General features: G+C 31.6%; 2 protein-coding genes across 3 annotated transcripts in view; one reads left to right on the top strand and one right to left on the bottom strand.

Moving 5' to 3' along the window:
* LOC130440447 (uncharacterized) overlaps nt 1-1,786 on the top strand; it is a 39,856-nt gene extending 38,070 nt beyond the window's left edge. The window contains exon 13 of the mRNA XM_056773590.1: nt 13-1,786. Coding sequence (XP_056629568.1) covers nt 13-92 — 80 coding nt within the window. The 3' untranslated portion in view covers nt 93-1,786. The remainder of the gene's footprint in view (nt 1-12) is intronic.
* Nucleotides 1,787-2,484: 698 nt separating this feature from the next.
* On the bottom strand, nt 2,485-15,496 carry LOC130453346 (transcriptional regulator ATRX-like). 2 transcript variants are annotated; one of them, XM_056793027.1, is made up of 14 exons: nt 15,102-15,496; nt 14,971-15,045; nt 14,854-14,910; nt 14,760-14,798; nt 11,960-12,877; nt 11,246-11,344; nt 10,589-10,684; nt 10,472-10,528; nt 9,870-10,117; nt 9,478-9,626; nt 9,078-9,400; nt 7,858-8,190; nt 5,181-5,668; nt 2,485-4,856 (listed from the first exon to the last, which is right to left on the bottom strand). In XM_056793027.1, exons 1-14 carry the CDS (start codon nt 15,109-15,111, stop codon nt 4,563-4,565), a joined length of 3,186 nt encoding a protein of 1,061 aa, XP_056649005.1. In that variant the 5' UTR covers nt 15,112-15,496; the 3' UTR covers nt 2,485-4,562. The 2 variants fall into 2 exon arrangements, with proteins under 2 accessions (XP_056649005.1, XP_056649006.1); XM_056793028.1 differs by having other exon boundaries at nt 14,760-14,795; nt 15,102-15,464.
* Between the last annotated feature and the right edge of the window lie 406 nt (nt 15,497-15,902).

The following is a 15,902-nucleotide window of genomic DNA, read 5'->3' as shown; positions in this document are numbered from 1 at the left end:
TTTTATTTATAGGTATGAATGGTAATGGAAACTATACTCCTCTTAGAGTTTACCACAACAGTAAATCGAAGAAAGGCCACTTTAGATATTAAGTTAACATACAAATTAATCAACTAAAAATATATATATTTATATAATATATAAATATATTTACATATTTTTCTAAATTTTTCGAATATATCCGAATCTCTTGAGCTTATTGTACTTCATACAAACTCGTGACAACTATTGTTGTGTTATTTATATGGCACGTTATTTGTTTCACTGAATTTTCATGATGTTTCAGTTCTTGTATGTACTCACTGATTATTAGGAAGCAACGAAGAGGCGGTAATCAGTAAACGTCTACTTCTCGTCATCAATGACGACCAAAAAAAAACGTCCTTTATCAAGTGATTGGACAAAAATCATTGTAATACATCACTCAATTGTCGTGTGACTAAGAAAACACATTTTTTGCCAAAAATAGATTTTGTTTTGTACGTTCTTAATTTATTTACACACTATACACTACACTTAACTTATAATAATTTACTTATAAATATCACTTGAATAATTTTCTACGATTACTTTTACGAATTCGTACTTTTCACTACGAATATTCAGTCAAAACTAAACTAACTGCATGTACACAAATTAGTTATAAACCTAAATAAATTTCTACAACTTTCTAAAACGAAAAGAAACAAAAAAAATCTATAGACTTTTTTGGAAATTATTCAAAAGAAATACTGTAAATAAAAAGTTCGAAAAGGAAACATCAAAGGCGCTTCCGCCATTTATAAAAAATTGTGAGACGCTGACCGAAAAGGGCCGCGCGAATTCGCCATAGTAGCTGCACATGGCCGGGCCATTTTGCGAACTTATGAAACCAAAAATCTTCGAAAGTTGTTATATTTTGAGAAATATATAACGTTTTAAGGATTGAATTGAAAAAACAACCTAAATATTTCCATATTGGGGAGATTTTCAAGTAAAAATGTTGCGAATAAATGAAATTAAATTTGAAGATGGAAACCAAAAAATTTTTTTGAAAATAAATTATGGGAACAAACCTACATTTTTCGAGGAAAAAATGGAATAGAGCCTAAAAATGGTTTGTTTTTCTAAAAAAAATGTTATAAAACCAAAAATATTCGGAAATTATGATATTTTGTCCGAGAAATATATATCATATTAAGGAATAATATGAAAAAAAATTGGATTTTTGCGTGTTCAAGATATTTTTTTAATGAAAACATGCCCCAAAACTCAGGGTATTTTTTCAAGAAAAATGATTGTATCACACATACGCCTTTTTTTCAACAAGGAGCAATCTAATTTTGAATTCATTGTTTTGAAAATACCAAAGGTTGTTTCACATGGCTGTCACTTTTTGGTGACTAATCGAATTTAAACTTTTACATTTGAAAGTTGGTACTTCATAATAAACGTCATATGGATTTGACAATGACAGCTGTGTGTCAATCACATGACTTATTAGAGTGATGTAATAAGATACATGGTATCGAAATTCTTGACAATGCGACCATTTTACGAAATTATTATTTTAATCCAATTTTTCGTTTCAATATGTCTACATAATATGTGATACTGCCATTATATTTTTAGAAAAATATAGAAATTATTTAGATAAGAATTTATATATATACATATATCTATAGCTTTTCAACTTAAAAATAACTTTTATAATATTGATACTGCTTTCTATTTTCTGTTGTAAATTGTTTTTATAGTTTTTATATTTATTTTTTTTTACAATAAATATTTAAAAAGCAAGTTATACACCACAGTTAATGTGTTTTATTTTCACCTTCACTTCGATTACTCCATCCAATGCGTATTGGCAGGTTGCACCAAAGATGTTTTCTTCTAGTGAAGCGGTACTTCCTTCAAGAAAGTCACCAATCCAAATGGATTCCAAGACATTCGACTTCTTCCCTTTGTGGTATTTTATATGCGTTAATTATAACGTGGGGACTATCACAAGTAAGTTGGAATTTCTTGGTGTCCAAAGACGATAACTTGGTTATCAAAACGCGTGAAATTTTTTGATTGTACTTTGATAGGTCCTTGTAGTTCTGTTATTGTTAGTTCCGCTGCTTTTACTCGGCTACGAGTAACGTTTGGTTGAGCATATTAAAGTTGCGTTTGTTCTAGGAAATTTATATCCTGATCATAATTTATAATATGCAGAATAGACACATTCGACATATGTCCTTTCGGGGACATTGAGAGGTCGAAGGCATTTGATACACCGTGGTTTAGGATAACAGTATGACTTAGTATGGTCAAAGCATTGACATCGGATGTACTGTGGAGTTTTTCGCTGTTGTCTTGGTTTTTAAAATTTGATTCTTTGATGTAGGAAATTTTCTATGTTGTAGATTCTCTTGCTGTTGTTATAAGGTTTGAGGTCCATAAAATAACATCAGAAATGGGTTGTAATCCAGATAATAGCGATAATAGTAAATAAAAATCGAGTCTGTAGCAAAATCTATTTACAGTATACAAATAAAACGTGAATTCTTTTTATAAAATAAAAAAAATATTCCTAACTTTTTAAAAGTAACTCAACGATACAATAACACTGTCCTACCACTTATTAATGATATTTTTTTCACATTAAAACAATATCGAAATATCAGATTACAAACATATTCTGTTTCCTTACACTTTTCACTTTTTAAACGATAATTAAAGTATTTTATATTTTTGAAGAAAAAGCACCTAACAGTTTTATTTAGCACTAGGCGAATTTTCCATTCTTGTCACCTCGAATATGACAGATTGTGATTGTTATTTACCAAAGAGTGAGTATAGTCAAAACACGTTTCGTTTATTTTGTTCCTTTTTCAAAAAGTTAAAACATTTCTTTGGTTTTATTCTACTCAGTCCAATCTACTACCCATTTGGCCCCTATATTATGTTACAAGGTTATTTGCAATTCAACCCATCAAGGCCAAATGTTGCTAAATGTACAGTTTTTCAGATGCGGCTTTTGTTTAAATGAATCTGTTCAAATTGTATATTCTGATTAACTACCAGAAGACTAAATATTATATTGAACCCCCGAACCTGTTATTTTACAAATGAAGATTACAATGATTGTAACTAGGCTTCCTGGTCACCAAATAGAGGCTGGAGCGGAATTTGTATTAGCAGATAGACATATAATTGGTCCTACTGAAGAAGATATAACCAACCATATCAATACTAAAGGAAAACCATATATTACAGAAGCGGATCAAACAGCACCAAAGCCACCATCGGAAGAGGAAATTAAAAAAGTATTTTCAGGTTTAACTACTGTAGAACTGTTAGCGGTCTTCAACCTACGTCTAAATCCTTTTCCGAACCAGACTACAATTAATATTATAATATGTCTACTGTAGAGTTGCTTGACTATTTTTCGATGAAGATGTTTTCCAACATTCGCGTACAAAGATACGAGATTATGCAAAACTAGGCTGATCCAAACAGGAACTGAATGGCTTTATTGTAATTCTTGTTCTTAGTGTGTATAACATTCTCCCTGGAAAACGTAGTCATCCAAAATGACATGCACAGTGATATGATTTCAAATTTTCAAACATTGTGAAAAAAATGGTAAGTTTTGTGGTCACGAACCCATAAGGTTCAAAATTGACGAGTTTTAGAAGTAGGACTAGACGAACGCGTCCTTTATTTTGTTATAATCTCATTAAAGTTTAAAAGTATTACAATCATGAAATCGACTTCATTGATGGCCCAATGACTATATGCATATTAGTCGGTCAATTAATAACAAAAATTTAGTATGCTGACAGTCAGAGTGTTAAATTGGATGCAAAACGTGCGACTCTGAATATTCAAATAAGAGAAAAAAATTAAGTAGGCCAAAGTAAAACCAGCGAGATATCTTTTGGCCTCATCTGTTCCTAATTATAACACAGGGTCTGATTTCTACTTTAGAAAAAAAACTCGGGTCTACAATGTCAGAGTTCACGGAGATATAGACCAGAAAATGTGACGCACCGAGGAAGTAACTAGATAGTCACTATCCCTTTATGGAAAATTTGATAGTGTACGCAAATAACAGAGGAGGGCAAAACAAAAATTTGACTTTCATTAGTTTATGACAACAACTAAGTAAGGAAAAAGTCTCCGAAAACCCCGGTTTTTGGTTTCCGAGCATACTCATTTGTCATTGGGCAGAGATTTTCCAGCGATGGAAACATACAAGCGGAAGAATATAAAAATAGCGTATAGAAAAGATCAGAACGTTATTTCAATACAAAACAAAATTTGGAAACGATACCCAATACTATTTCAAGATTTATTGGGGAATTTGGGTGTTTTTTGTTTCAATAAGACATAGGAAAAGTTATCGTAGCCAATTGGGTAGCAAATTCCTCCTGTCTTGATTCATTTTGACACACGATGCGCCAAACACACAGTATATACAAAAGAAAATTATAAATCACAAACTATCATTTTTTTGTTGGTGATTAAAGTGGTTACAAGAAGGAATAATAATTAGTATTATTGTACATTTCGCCTAGAAAAATTTGATTTAATTTTTATTTTTCAACACTTCCGTCAGTATCACCATTAACATGTCCATATTTATTCTTAACTAACTTGTCGATTTCGTTCGAACGTTCGAGCATTATTTTAGCTTTTTTGACCGATTTAACTTCTTCATCATCTGCTATTACTTCGATCGGTTGATCATCTGCTGTTTCTTTATTAGTGTTATTGGTCATTTTTCGTACCTCTTCATCCGGGTCTCCATTAGCCAAACCATTGATACGATTCGAAGTATCATCAGTAATACTGTCAATGTCACCGAGAGGATCTTTTTCTACTACAGGCTGAAAAGTAGAATCATAATTTCATAATTTTGTCGTATTTAATGACAAAATAAATAAATTACATAAAGAAAATTGTTCATGAAGGGGAGGCGCCTGAGAAAATCGGCCGCTGGTACCCCTGAAGAAAATCAAGGTCTAACGGTTCCTTGAGGAGGCCGTTTTGTAATTGAACGCATAAGCGAATTAAGCATCTGTGTATTATAGAGAGAAGAATAGAGACGTTTATGGAAAAATGCGTTCTAGATATTTTTAGACATCGGTCAAGAAATATGAAACAGACTGTATCAGATTTGTTTCAAACTCATATTCAGATCAGACGCTTACCACGATCTCATCATCCGCAGGATCATCAGGAATTGTTATACACTCGGCAGGAACATTCTGCAATGCGGAAAAAGATTTCACTCTTAAGAATCCTTTAGGTTGTAAGTCAGTTGTGCTGGATAATTTGTTGACGGATTTACTTGGAGTTATTCTGGTTACGCCGCTAGATCCCGCTTTAGATATAGTAGTAACGCTAGAAGTACTTCCTGAAGTTCTCTTCAAGATAGAAACCTCTGGGAGTCTTAACGTTGATTGAGAAACTATTGAAGCTCCTTTGGAAGCGGTGGTAGTATATATCGCTTTAGGAGTTGAAGAAACGGTTGCGGTTTTACTAGTAGAAGTAACGGTTGCGGGTATAGGATCCGAAGGTATAAATATGACGTCATCGTCGTCTTTACTTGAAGAAACGTTATGGAGTAGAGGAGGCGGTGTATTGGAAGTTGTGGAAGCCGGCGGGTTTTTAGGAGGAAAACGGATGTTCTTGATACCTGAAAAAATATATTTTTATTAAACTATTTTATATATATATATATATATATATATATATATACTATTTTATATTTAATTTCATTAAAATAATAATTGATCTATAATCTGGCCGGTCGGTAGTGAGAGTAATAAAAACGCGTGATCGGCTCATGGGATGCTAGTGGTACCTTTTATAACGATTCGTATTGGCTGAATCAATGTCTGAGAAAGTTGAGTTCACACAGCTGCACGTTACATGAATTTATTATTATTATATTCTAAAAATTTTATATTAATAATTATTTTAAGCTTTTGTTTTATTATGTTATTTATTTACTTTGATAAAAATTAAAAATTAAACTACATTTCTAACATGCGCTTTTACAGTAAGAATTATGTGACTGTATAATAGCGCACGTTCTAGGAACTGTGTTTTGAAAGAAAAAAACGAAATAATTAATTGGAGAAGAAGATTTCTAAGGGATATTAAAAAATTCGAGGAGGAAGGAAGAAAAATATATATCTTGACGAGACTTTGGTAAATGCCGGTCACACGGTGAACAAAGTGTGGACTGATACTACAGTCTTAAGTGCACGAGATGCATTTATCCGTGGCCTTTCAACGGGCTTAAAAAACCCGACGGGCAAAGGACAAAGATTAATAATCTTACATATTGGCTCCGAAAATGGTTTTGTAGAGAATGGTCTGGATATGTTTCAATCCAAGAAAACGGGCGACTATCATGAGGAGATGAACTCAGATAAGTTCGAGGGTTGGTTTAAGGGAATTTTAAATAAACTTGAGGACGGATCAGTCATTGTAATGGACAATGCATCCTACCATTCCAGAAAATTAGACCAGTGTCCCACAAGTTCCACAAGAAAAGGGGACATACAACAGCGGATAAGGGAACGAAATATTAATTTTGAAAACAATATGGTGCGGACAGAACTATTGGCATTGGATAAAGAGAATCGGCCATTAGTCCAAAGATATGTCGTTGATGAGATGGCCAAAGAGAAAAATAAAATTGTTTTACGATTGCCATTTTACCATTACCTTACCTAATTGAGCTCATATGGACACAAATCAAGGGTGAGGTGGCAAGGAAAAACACAACATTTAAAATTAGTGATGTCCAAACTTTATTTACTAAAGCTTTAAATAATGTTACCCAAACCAATTGGAGTAAGGCAATCAAACATGTCCGCTTTTTTCGAAATAAAATGTGGGACATTGATAATTTAATGGAAAAACAAGTGGAACCTCTAATAATAAATTTAAGAGCTGATTCGTCCTCGTCGGAATCTGATTCCGATTTAGATTAAAATAAAAATTCATCCGCCCTTATATCCCTCTCAACCACCTTTTTTGAAAACAAAGAATTTATTCAGGAAATGACCTTGTGTTGTTTATAAAGATTATTATTATTATTTATATTGTTTTGTATGAGTTTATTTTATAACCTTGGATAAGTATTTGAATAAAACATATAGCACGACATTTCTTTCTTAGATATTACTTTACAGTAATAGGTACCCTTACATTTTTATTTAATATACAATAAATTTGAAAAACCGTCTAGCTATTTAAGGTTAGGGAAAACAAAATTACGATTAAAATAATAATTATATATATTTATAGATACCTTTAAAAAAATCAAGGCAACGTGTGAAATATGTAGGTATAACATTTAGTAGTTAACTAAGTGAACGAAGATTTTAATGTATGAATGCTATGCAATTGATAAATAAAAGTATTATTTATATGATATATTAAAATAAAGTATTTGAAATTCAAATAAAAATGTTAGTTTGAAAAAAGCATTTGAAATTCAATTCAAATTTGCCACTAAATACCTTTTAGAGTTGTGTATGGTGTGATTCAGGCTTACAATTTCTCTCTCACGCACTATGCACGTGATTACTCTCTGTAATGAGCGGCCAGATTATAGTTATTATAATATTACATATCTATTTGTTCACCACAATCATTCGAACTAATTACATATTTATTTTACTTATACAATTGTTAATTAATAAAAATTGTTATCGTTATCAATTAATAACTGGGACGAAGACACAACAAAATATTCGATTTGACACAGATTCAAGGAGATATCAATATTAAAGTGACTTATAGTAATGTTTGATTACTTCATTTCCCATATCATGGGGTTTTGAAATGAGCTGCAATAAATTTACATACCTGCTATAAATTCCGTTCTCAAATTCTTCCTAATTTGTATAAGGGAATTGATAGAGCTACTCAATATTTCTTGTAATTTATTGTGTACGACAGCGAGCGATTCGACACTTGTTGCATTTGCTTGCGCTCTGTTGAGTTGAGTTAACGTATAAGAAAGGTTGGAGTTGACACGAGCAGAGGACCGTACAGTTTTTTCGAACCATTCATGTTTTGTAGTCGTTGCTGGACGAATGGGTCGCAGTACAGGCTGTCTGGTAGACAACACTGGAGTTGGTGTTTGCACGCGAGCGTTAACTGGAGAAGCACGAATAAAATTGGATTGGGGACGTATAGCTATAAAAAAATAAATTTATATTGCATACAATCATCAATAAAGTTTAGAAGCAGTGACAAATAAATGCGCCAAATGCACAGCAATGACTTTTAAAAAAAAAGTTAATATTTGACGGGAGAAAATTAGGGTGATTTTTCGATATTATGTCAAAATAATGTGAAAAAATAAATATTTCAAATCAAATAAATCACAATGTATATGGGTCATAAAAAGGTAAGTTTTCACAAAATTTCCTGACAAAAAAACGAAAAACTAGGCTTTATGAATTTTTCACATAAATTTTGAGGTTATGTATAAAAAGTGAGAGTACAAAAGTTGTAGATCTTCTTATTTTCTACAACTTTACCATTTGACTTTTTTCATAAGACTTGGCAATTTTACCGGAAATCGAGATATACCGTTTTTTACCCTTAAAAACCCACCCTCTTTCCCTTCTCGACCTCAGATCGCCCGTAAATCATTTTTCCTTTCATTTTTACTATATATTTTACTCCTTTTCCAATAGATTTCATCCTACTATTATTTTCATTTACTTTAGTTTAAAGAATTATCTACCATGGTCTATGGTAGATAATTGGTTTATATTGACATAGTTTCGACCCTAGTTTATATTGACATAGTTTTGGTTTCAAAAATGATCGATCCTAGTCCATATTGACATTGTTTTGGTTTCAACAATGATCAATCCTGGTCTATATTGACATAGTTTCAACCCTGATCCATATTGACATAGTTTTCGACCCTGTTCTATATTGACATAGTTTTGGTTTCAATAATTATCGACCCTGGACTATGTTGATATAGTTTTAAATATTTTCTTCATATAGAAAGTTTAGTTTCCTCAATTATATCACGAAAAACACATTTTTGATAAAATGAGACCTACCAGAAGTATTGACGACCTGTACTTTAGATCTGTTAACTTGCTGCGGCGTGACAACCCTGAGTTGCGGCGATTTTGACACTGACGAAGTTGTTGCTGTTAAAACTGACGTCTTGTTTGATGGTATCAAAGTTGGAAGAGGAGTTGGCGAATCTCTATCCAACACCGGAGTATAATCGGGATCTTCTTCTGTTGTTCGTTTCCTTTTTTTAGATTGTGTCGAACTAGAAGGAATTGGTTCTACTTGTTTTTTCTTTTGGGGTAAACAGCAATGGCAGTGATCCGTATTCATGTAAGCTTCGGGGTTTGGCGCAGTACTAACCATTCTAAAATAAAAATTATCAATAAAATCGTAATAGGACAGAATAGAAATATTTATTAACGGACGACAACTTCATTTTACCTCATTTCTCTTTGCACATATTCCATAAATTCGGCGCAGTGAATTCTAAGATGTATCAACTGTGAAGGATTGCACTTGAAACATAACCAATCATCGCTTTTTTGAATTTCTGTTAATTTTTTTCTGTCAAAATTGATACGTATACATTTCTGAAAAAAAAATCAAAATTATTGTGTGGCGACCACTCCACGTGGCCTCGCATTTAAAAATACTTAATACAGGTACACATTAATTCACAATATTTTTTACTTTAAGATCGTTTTTCTCAATAAAACAATTATCCTTCAACCCCGAGAATTCAAAGTTATCTTTTTAATGTCTTTTGGTTGTTCCACACTGTATGAATTGAGATATCACTGATTGGTAGATGAAAATTGAGAGTCGGATCTTACCTTACAAAATACCATTTCACAAGCAGAGCAGCACAAAACTTGTCCGCCTTGTCCACACCATCTACAATACAATTCGCTTCCGTCTTCGTCCTTTTCGAATTCTCCACTGGTGTAAAAGTGAAAACATTTTTTACAGATAAGGACTTTCAATAACGGATGAACGAATCTGTTGCCTTGGCCATCCAAGGCGCTGCCCAAGTGTATATTACATGCCGTACAATGGATTTTTGTCAACTGTACTGGATTTTCTACAAGAACAAACATATAATTTTGGCACTATCAAAATAGCAGAACACACATTGAGTTAAACCCTGTTTTTAAACTAGTTGTTGAAAGTTCTACTTCCATGGTTTGAGAAAAAAACAGTTTTGGATAGTTTATATACAACTTTCATTATAATATCGTCGGGTTTTAAGAAATCGATTTTTGCAAAAAAAAAGTCATCTTTTATTTTCTCCGGATTTCCCGGAAAATTTTTGATCCAATGTTAATTCTGAATACACCAGTTGAAATTAGAGTAAATAGCGCACATTTTGAAAAAAAAAAGATTGGTCCCGATAGGTCAATTTAGGACATAATGGGACAAAATGTTGAAAACTTACTTTCGCCGTACGTTTTGGCTTTCAATTCGAGTTCTTCTGCAGTCAAATCGAAATCAACTGAAAATAAATAAAAAAATTATCAAAAGAAAATTAGCGATTTTTAATATTTATTGTTACCTTCAGCGCCTGTCATTTCGTCGACAAACGTAGAAAAAATCGGATCGTAAAGTTGCAATGGACTTTTATTAAGTTCATGTTCGGGTGCAGGAGCGTCTGTAAACAAACAATGTAAAATCAGTACAAATCAATCGCTCATTTCAACAAAAAGACTTTTATATTGTTCAGTGGTAAAAGAACGTATTTTGTTATCTAAGAAGAAGCATACATACAACCTAACCTAATCGCGTTTCAAAATTTTTTTCAAGTTTAAAGTCTCAAAATTTCGAAAATCCGTTAATTCATCCATAATTTTGTTAATAGTTGCTAGACTTATTCAGTATCCAAAAACCTCCTAGAATCCAGAAGAACAAAACCGCCCAATCAGAGAAATTTGATAACAATGATAATCGTTTGAAAAAGATAAAAAAAGGCGGAAAAAAGAAGTTAGTTACGGGATAAAAATAAAAATTCGAAAAAAAACCCAAAAGTGTATAAAGGGATTGAAGAATTCTAAACTCCCCCAGACCCTCGACCCTTTTCGTACCTTACTGTTGCAGTAAAAAACAATATCAAATTGTTACAAAAGTAAATAGTAGATACTGACTAAAGAAACAAGAAAATGTGTATGAATAACGAAAATTGAAGCACTCTGAGAATATTGGTGATCTTACTTACCATTATTTGTAATAACCGGTACTTCATCAACTTCCATAGATAGTTCCGGCATCAAAAGAGAAGGATCAAAATCTTCATCCATATCAACATCTTCTTCACCTAATTAAATTGAAATAAATGAAAGCTGGGGGCAACGGCAACTAGTAATTAAATTACAAGAAAGTATCCAAGTAACAGTAACTTAGTTCCTCTTTCAGAAAAAAGTAGTTTGAAGATAAGTCAAATTATTGTCAAAAATGTCTTTTACAAAGCAACAAAATTTTATTACACTTGAGAAACTTTTTTCCTATCTCCATATTCATATCAACAAGTACTTTTGGGGTTTGGTTTTTTGCTTATATCTCAAAAACTATCTGAGATATTATGAATCTGGAAAAAGATTAAAAAAGTTCCAACTTCGAGAACTGTAGGAATAATATTTATTATTAACGACCCCTTCGAACGATTTAACAAAAAATATTATTTAAACGTAAATATAAGAATTTTTACGTGAAAAAGTTTCAGCTCAATAAGATAGAAATTAAAATATAAACAATTAAAAATGTTGAATTCCTTTTTGGATTACAAATTCATTGCAAAAGGTCGACCTTTGGAATATTAGTCATAACGATTATTTCAGAGTTGACAAAAATTTTAATTTGATTCATATGACGTTGGTGATGGAAGACCTCCACTGTTTCTACTTTATTTTATTAGTATAATAAAAAAACAAACCTTGTTTTTCTTCTTCGGATTTTGACAAATTGTGATCTTTATTTGAATCAGAATTCGTTTTGAATTCATCTTTGCTTGTATTTTTCTTGTTCTCCTTTTTATCGGCATCATTTTTCATATTGTTTTCTTCACTTCCAAGTGATTTTCCAGAAGAATCGTCAGGAATTTCCGTACTATCCATGTCTTCCGCATTTTTTATCTCAATCACTTCATCTTTCTCTGTGTCATCTTTATTATCAAGATCAATTTTTTCATCTGTTTCAACTTCGATGAGTTCTTTCGATTCTTCATCATCAACTACTTCTGTTGTACCACTATCCCCTAATTTAGCTGCATTTTTTTCCTCCTCGATTTTTTCTTTGTTGTCTTCTGACTGTTCATTTGCTATTTTGTTTTTTTCTTTTTCAAATTCATCTTCATCTTCTATTCCACTAGTTTCAGCTACTTCTGTATCTCTCGGTGAGTCTATTTTTTCTTCATCTATTGTTTTACCACCTTCTTCTGTTTCTATGTTAATTGTGTTACTGCACTTGTCATCTTTATTAATCTCATTTTCATCACTAGCATCATTCGTGACGGTAGGTTCCACCTCTGTAGCATCATCATTTTTTATATTGTTTCTAACTTCAGATTGATCCTTAGTTATATTAATTTCAGTCTTATCTTCTTTTGTCACACTTGATCCTTTTTGTATGCAATTCTCATTCATCCCAGATTCAGACAATTGGTCTTCGCTAGTTTCTGTCGATCTAACAAAATCAACTTTTTCACCTTCACAGTCACTATCTAATAAGTCTCTATTCACGGGACTCAATGGTTCTCCACCATAATCACTATGTGCTGGACTCAATAGTAGTTCTTCTTCTTCTTCTTCTTCTTCGCATTCATCGTCACTTTCACTTTCCAATATTTTGGATTCTAAAAAGAACAAAAAAAGTAAGAAACTATACAATATACAGGATGATAACAAGACGAGACGAAAGAGGAATGGATCATCTAAGGACACAGAAAAATTTATGATACATAATTCGAAAACAGATTAGTTCAATATGTTACAGAGGAAGTTACAATATACTGGCAAACAACTCAACGTTCAGCAAATGAAGAAAGGACAATACAAGTGACACTAATTTGGGACAAAACAGGACAGTAATTCAAGTGCCTAAGTTGAAAAAAAAACAATTTTAGCAAGAAAACATGAGGATCATAGCGAAATGCTGAAATATATGGAAGAAGGAACCTGAAAATTGAAGAATAGATCAGCTTTTTTTTATCATGACTATTTTGTTCACTAAGCAATTTCAAATTCTAAACAACTGATTTAGTTCCATATTCAAACTACAAATATCTTAAGTAAATGAAACTAATCTGGAACGACAAAAAGAAGAAATAAAAATAAACAAAGGAGTTATACAAGGTGACTAGATCTCTCCAACCCTGTTTAATGTGATTTTAGAGAAATGAGAGTAATGAGAAAAGCAAAATTAAATAATAAAAATATTATAACGAATCAAATGCAGGCTGCAGCATACGCAGAAGATGTAACAATATTGACTAATATAAGAGGCAATCAACAAATTAAAAATGGAAGCAAGAAAAAATCAGTCTAGAATTAAACCAAGAAACGCCAAAAACATGAAAATAGAGAACGAAAGAGGAATGGACTTTTCAAGGACACAAAAAAATGTATTTGAAACTGTATCCTCATTCAATTATCTAGAAATAAGATGTCTAAAGAAAGAATAAGAGAAAGAACACAAAAAGGATATCAAAATTTTGGAAATAGTGAAAATTTACTTAAAAGCAAGAATATTAGTAAAAAGAACAAAATAAAAATATATAAAACATGAATATCTTAGACCTTTTTTTATGTTTCTAAATCTCTCTTGGACAGTTTTATTTTGAGTTCACAACCCACAACACCATTCGAAATTAGTTTTTTTTTATAATTTTTGAAAGACAGATACGACTTTTGACGTTGCGACTACTTTCAGTATCTTCAAAAATTATAAAAATAAACTAATTCAAATATACCTAAAATGAAGACGATTTCGAAACAAAACATTAACAAGACCAGAGATTGCATAAGCCATGAAAACAACTCTCTCATAAATAGAAAGGAGCAAGATCTGAAGATAATCGATAGAAAAATACAAAGAACTATACTCAGACCAAATATTACAAGAGATAAAGAGAAGAACTGGGAGGAGAAAGTATGATAAGGTATATAAAAGCCCAAAGACTAATTTGAGCAGGGCACGCAGAAAAGGAAACCTACAGAAACGGCGAGGAAGATAACATAATGAATATGTCTATGGCTAAGAGACAGACACAGGTCAAGAAATACCTGGAGAAAACAAAATGAAGAAGGTACCAAAATCCTAGAAATAATAGACTGGAAAGTAAAATGGAGAAATAGAAAAGAATGGAGAAAGCTTACAAAAAAAGCCAGGACCAATAAAAAATTAAAAAAAGAACAAGGGGAGTAATCCACCCAATAAAGGTATTTGTAGGCACACAAAACAGTAACTTGAATCCAAGATATTCAAAGACATAATGATATATGATATACCTATGTATAAATTCACAAAGTGGATGTTCTCAGACCACTCCTGCAATATTGCTGAAGTATTATATTAATTATGTATGGTTATTCATCAAAATAATTTTAGTTTTATCATTTTAATGTTACATTAACATTGAAGTCATCAAACCGTGTATTATTAATTTCAGTTAGATACGTATATTAAAGTTTAGTTTAAATATATACACAATAATTAATTTAAAGTTATATACGAACCCCTTTTGTCTTCTTTGATACCTTCAGATTCTTTGGCTTCTAAAATGTGAAACATAAGTTACAAGCATTTAAAATCTAAACCAAATAATAATACCTGAACTTTCAGAATTGTCCTCGTAAACTTTGTTTGGAGGAAAATTAGATTCCTTGTCTAGAATTACAAATAAAAATTTTAAGGTTATGCACTCAAAGTATTAATTGTAAATAATACCGTTTGTGTTAAGATCTACGTCCATGGTGTTATTTAGGCGTTTTTCTCTATTTTCTTCATAATTACTTATAGTTTCTAAAAATATCAGATACAACACAAGAATTTTTCTATCGTTAAATATAATTTCTTACCAATTTCCATTTTCAAAAGTAAACTCTAACATATCCATTGGACGGTTTACACATTAAATATGACACCCCGGTGTCATCTGACGTAAAAATATTAAAGTATCTAATAAATAGTCCGTTTACTTTCAAATATTCAATTTCAAACACTTAAACTTTTTAGTTTTAATAAAATTATTTTTTAATGTCACTATATTCACAATACAGGTTCGTATCACGCCAACATGGAATCGAGATGATGTGGTAACAAAATAGAAATGGCGGGACAACTACAGAACGAGTCGAAGTTTCTCAGGGAAAACAGTTTTGTCCCAACATGTATAAAAACTATATTGTTGACGTAAGTCGATGATTAATTCGTGTATAGCGAACTGTATTTGTCTATCACCGCATTGCGACGAAATCTATTAGTTAGAATTATCATCGACAGTTAGCGCTACAGTCGTATTGCAAGATGGCGTTAATCTACAACCAATCACAATATGTTTGTAATTGGGGTTTTAAATTACATGATTTTCATTACACGTAGTGGTGAAACTGAAGACACAGATTAGATATGTGATCAGTTATGTTATGAGTTATTTAAATTTGTATGAAAAAATCGAATTATAGCTGCTTACACAATTCCTATTTGTATCAGTATTATTTCAAACTTCCCGCTTTTTGACCTAGAATTTGAAACTTAGTCTATATACAGTGAAAATTGCCGGTTTAGTGTTTATCAGTTGGCGCTACTGTCGAGTAGAATCCTGTTGTATAATTGAATGTTAATACAAGGAAAATTTATTTTTAAATCATATTAACATA

The sequence above is a fragment of the Diorhabda sublineata genome, chromosome 2 (assembly GCF_026230105.1).
Source record: "Diorhabda sublineata isolate icDioSubl1.1 chromosome 2, icDioSubl1.1, whole genome shotgun sequence".
Taxonomy (NCBI): Eukaryota; Metazoa; Arthropoda; class Insecta; order Coleoptera; family Chrysomelidae; genus Diorhabda; species Diorhabda sublineata.
The sequence above is the reverse complement of the archived record's forward strand: the minus strand, read 5'-3'. Positions and strand labels throughout refer to the sequence as shown.

Excerpts from the sequence above, each read along its gene's own strand:
- LOC130453346 (XM_056793027.1), bottom strand. Across the intron at positions 9,627-9,869 it reads GTGAAATGGTATTTTGTAAG|AAATGTATACGTATCAATTT; the intron begins GTAAGATCCGAC and ends TTTTTTTTTCAG. Across the intron at positions 4,857-5,180 it reads CTGCGGATGATGAGATCGTG|CCTGTAGTAGAAAAAGATCC; the intron begins GTAAGCGTCTGA and ends TCTACTTTTCAG.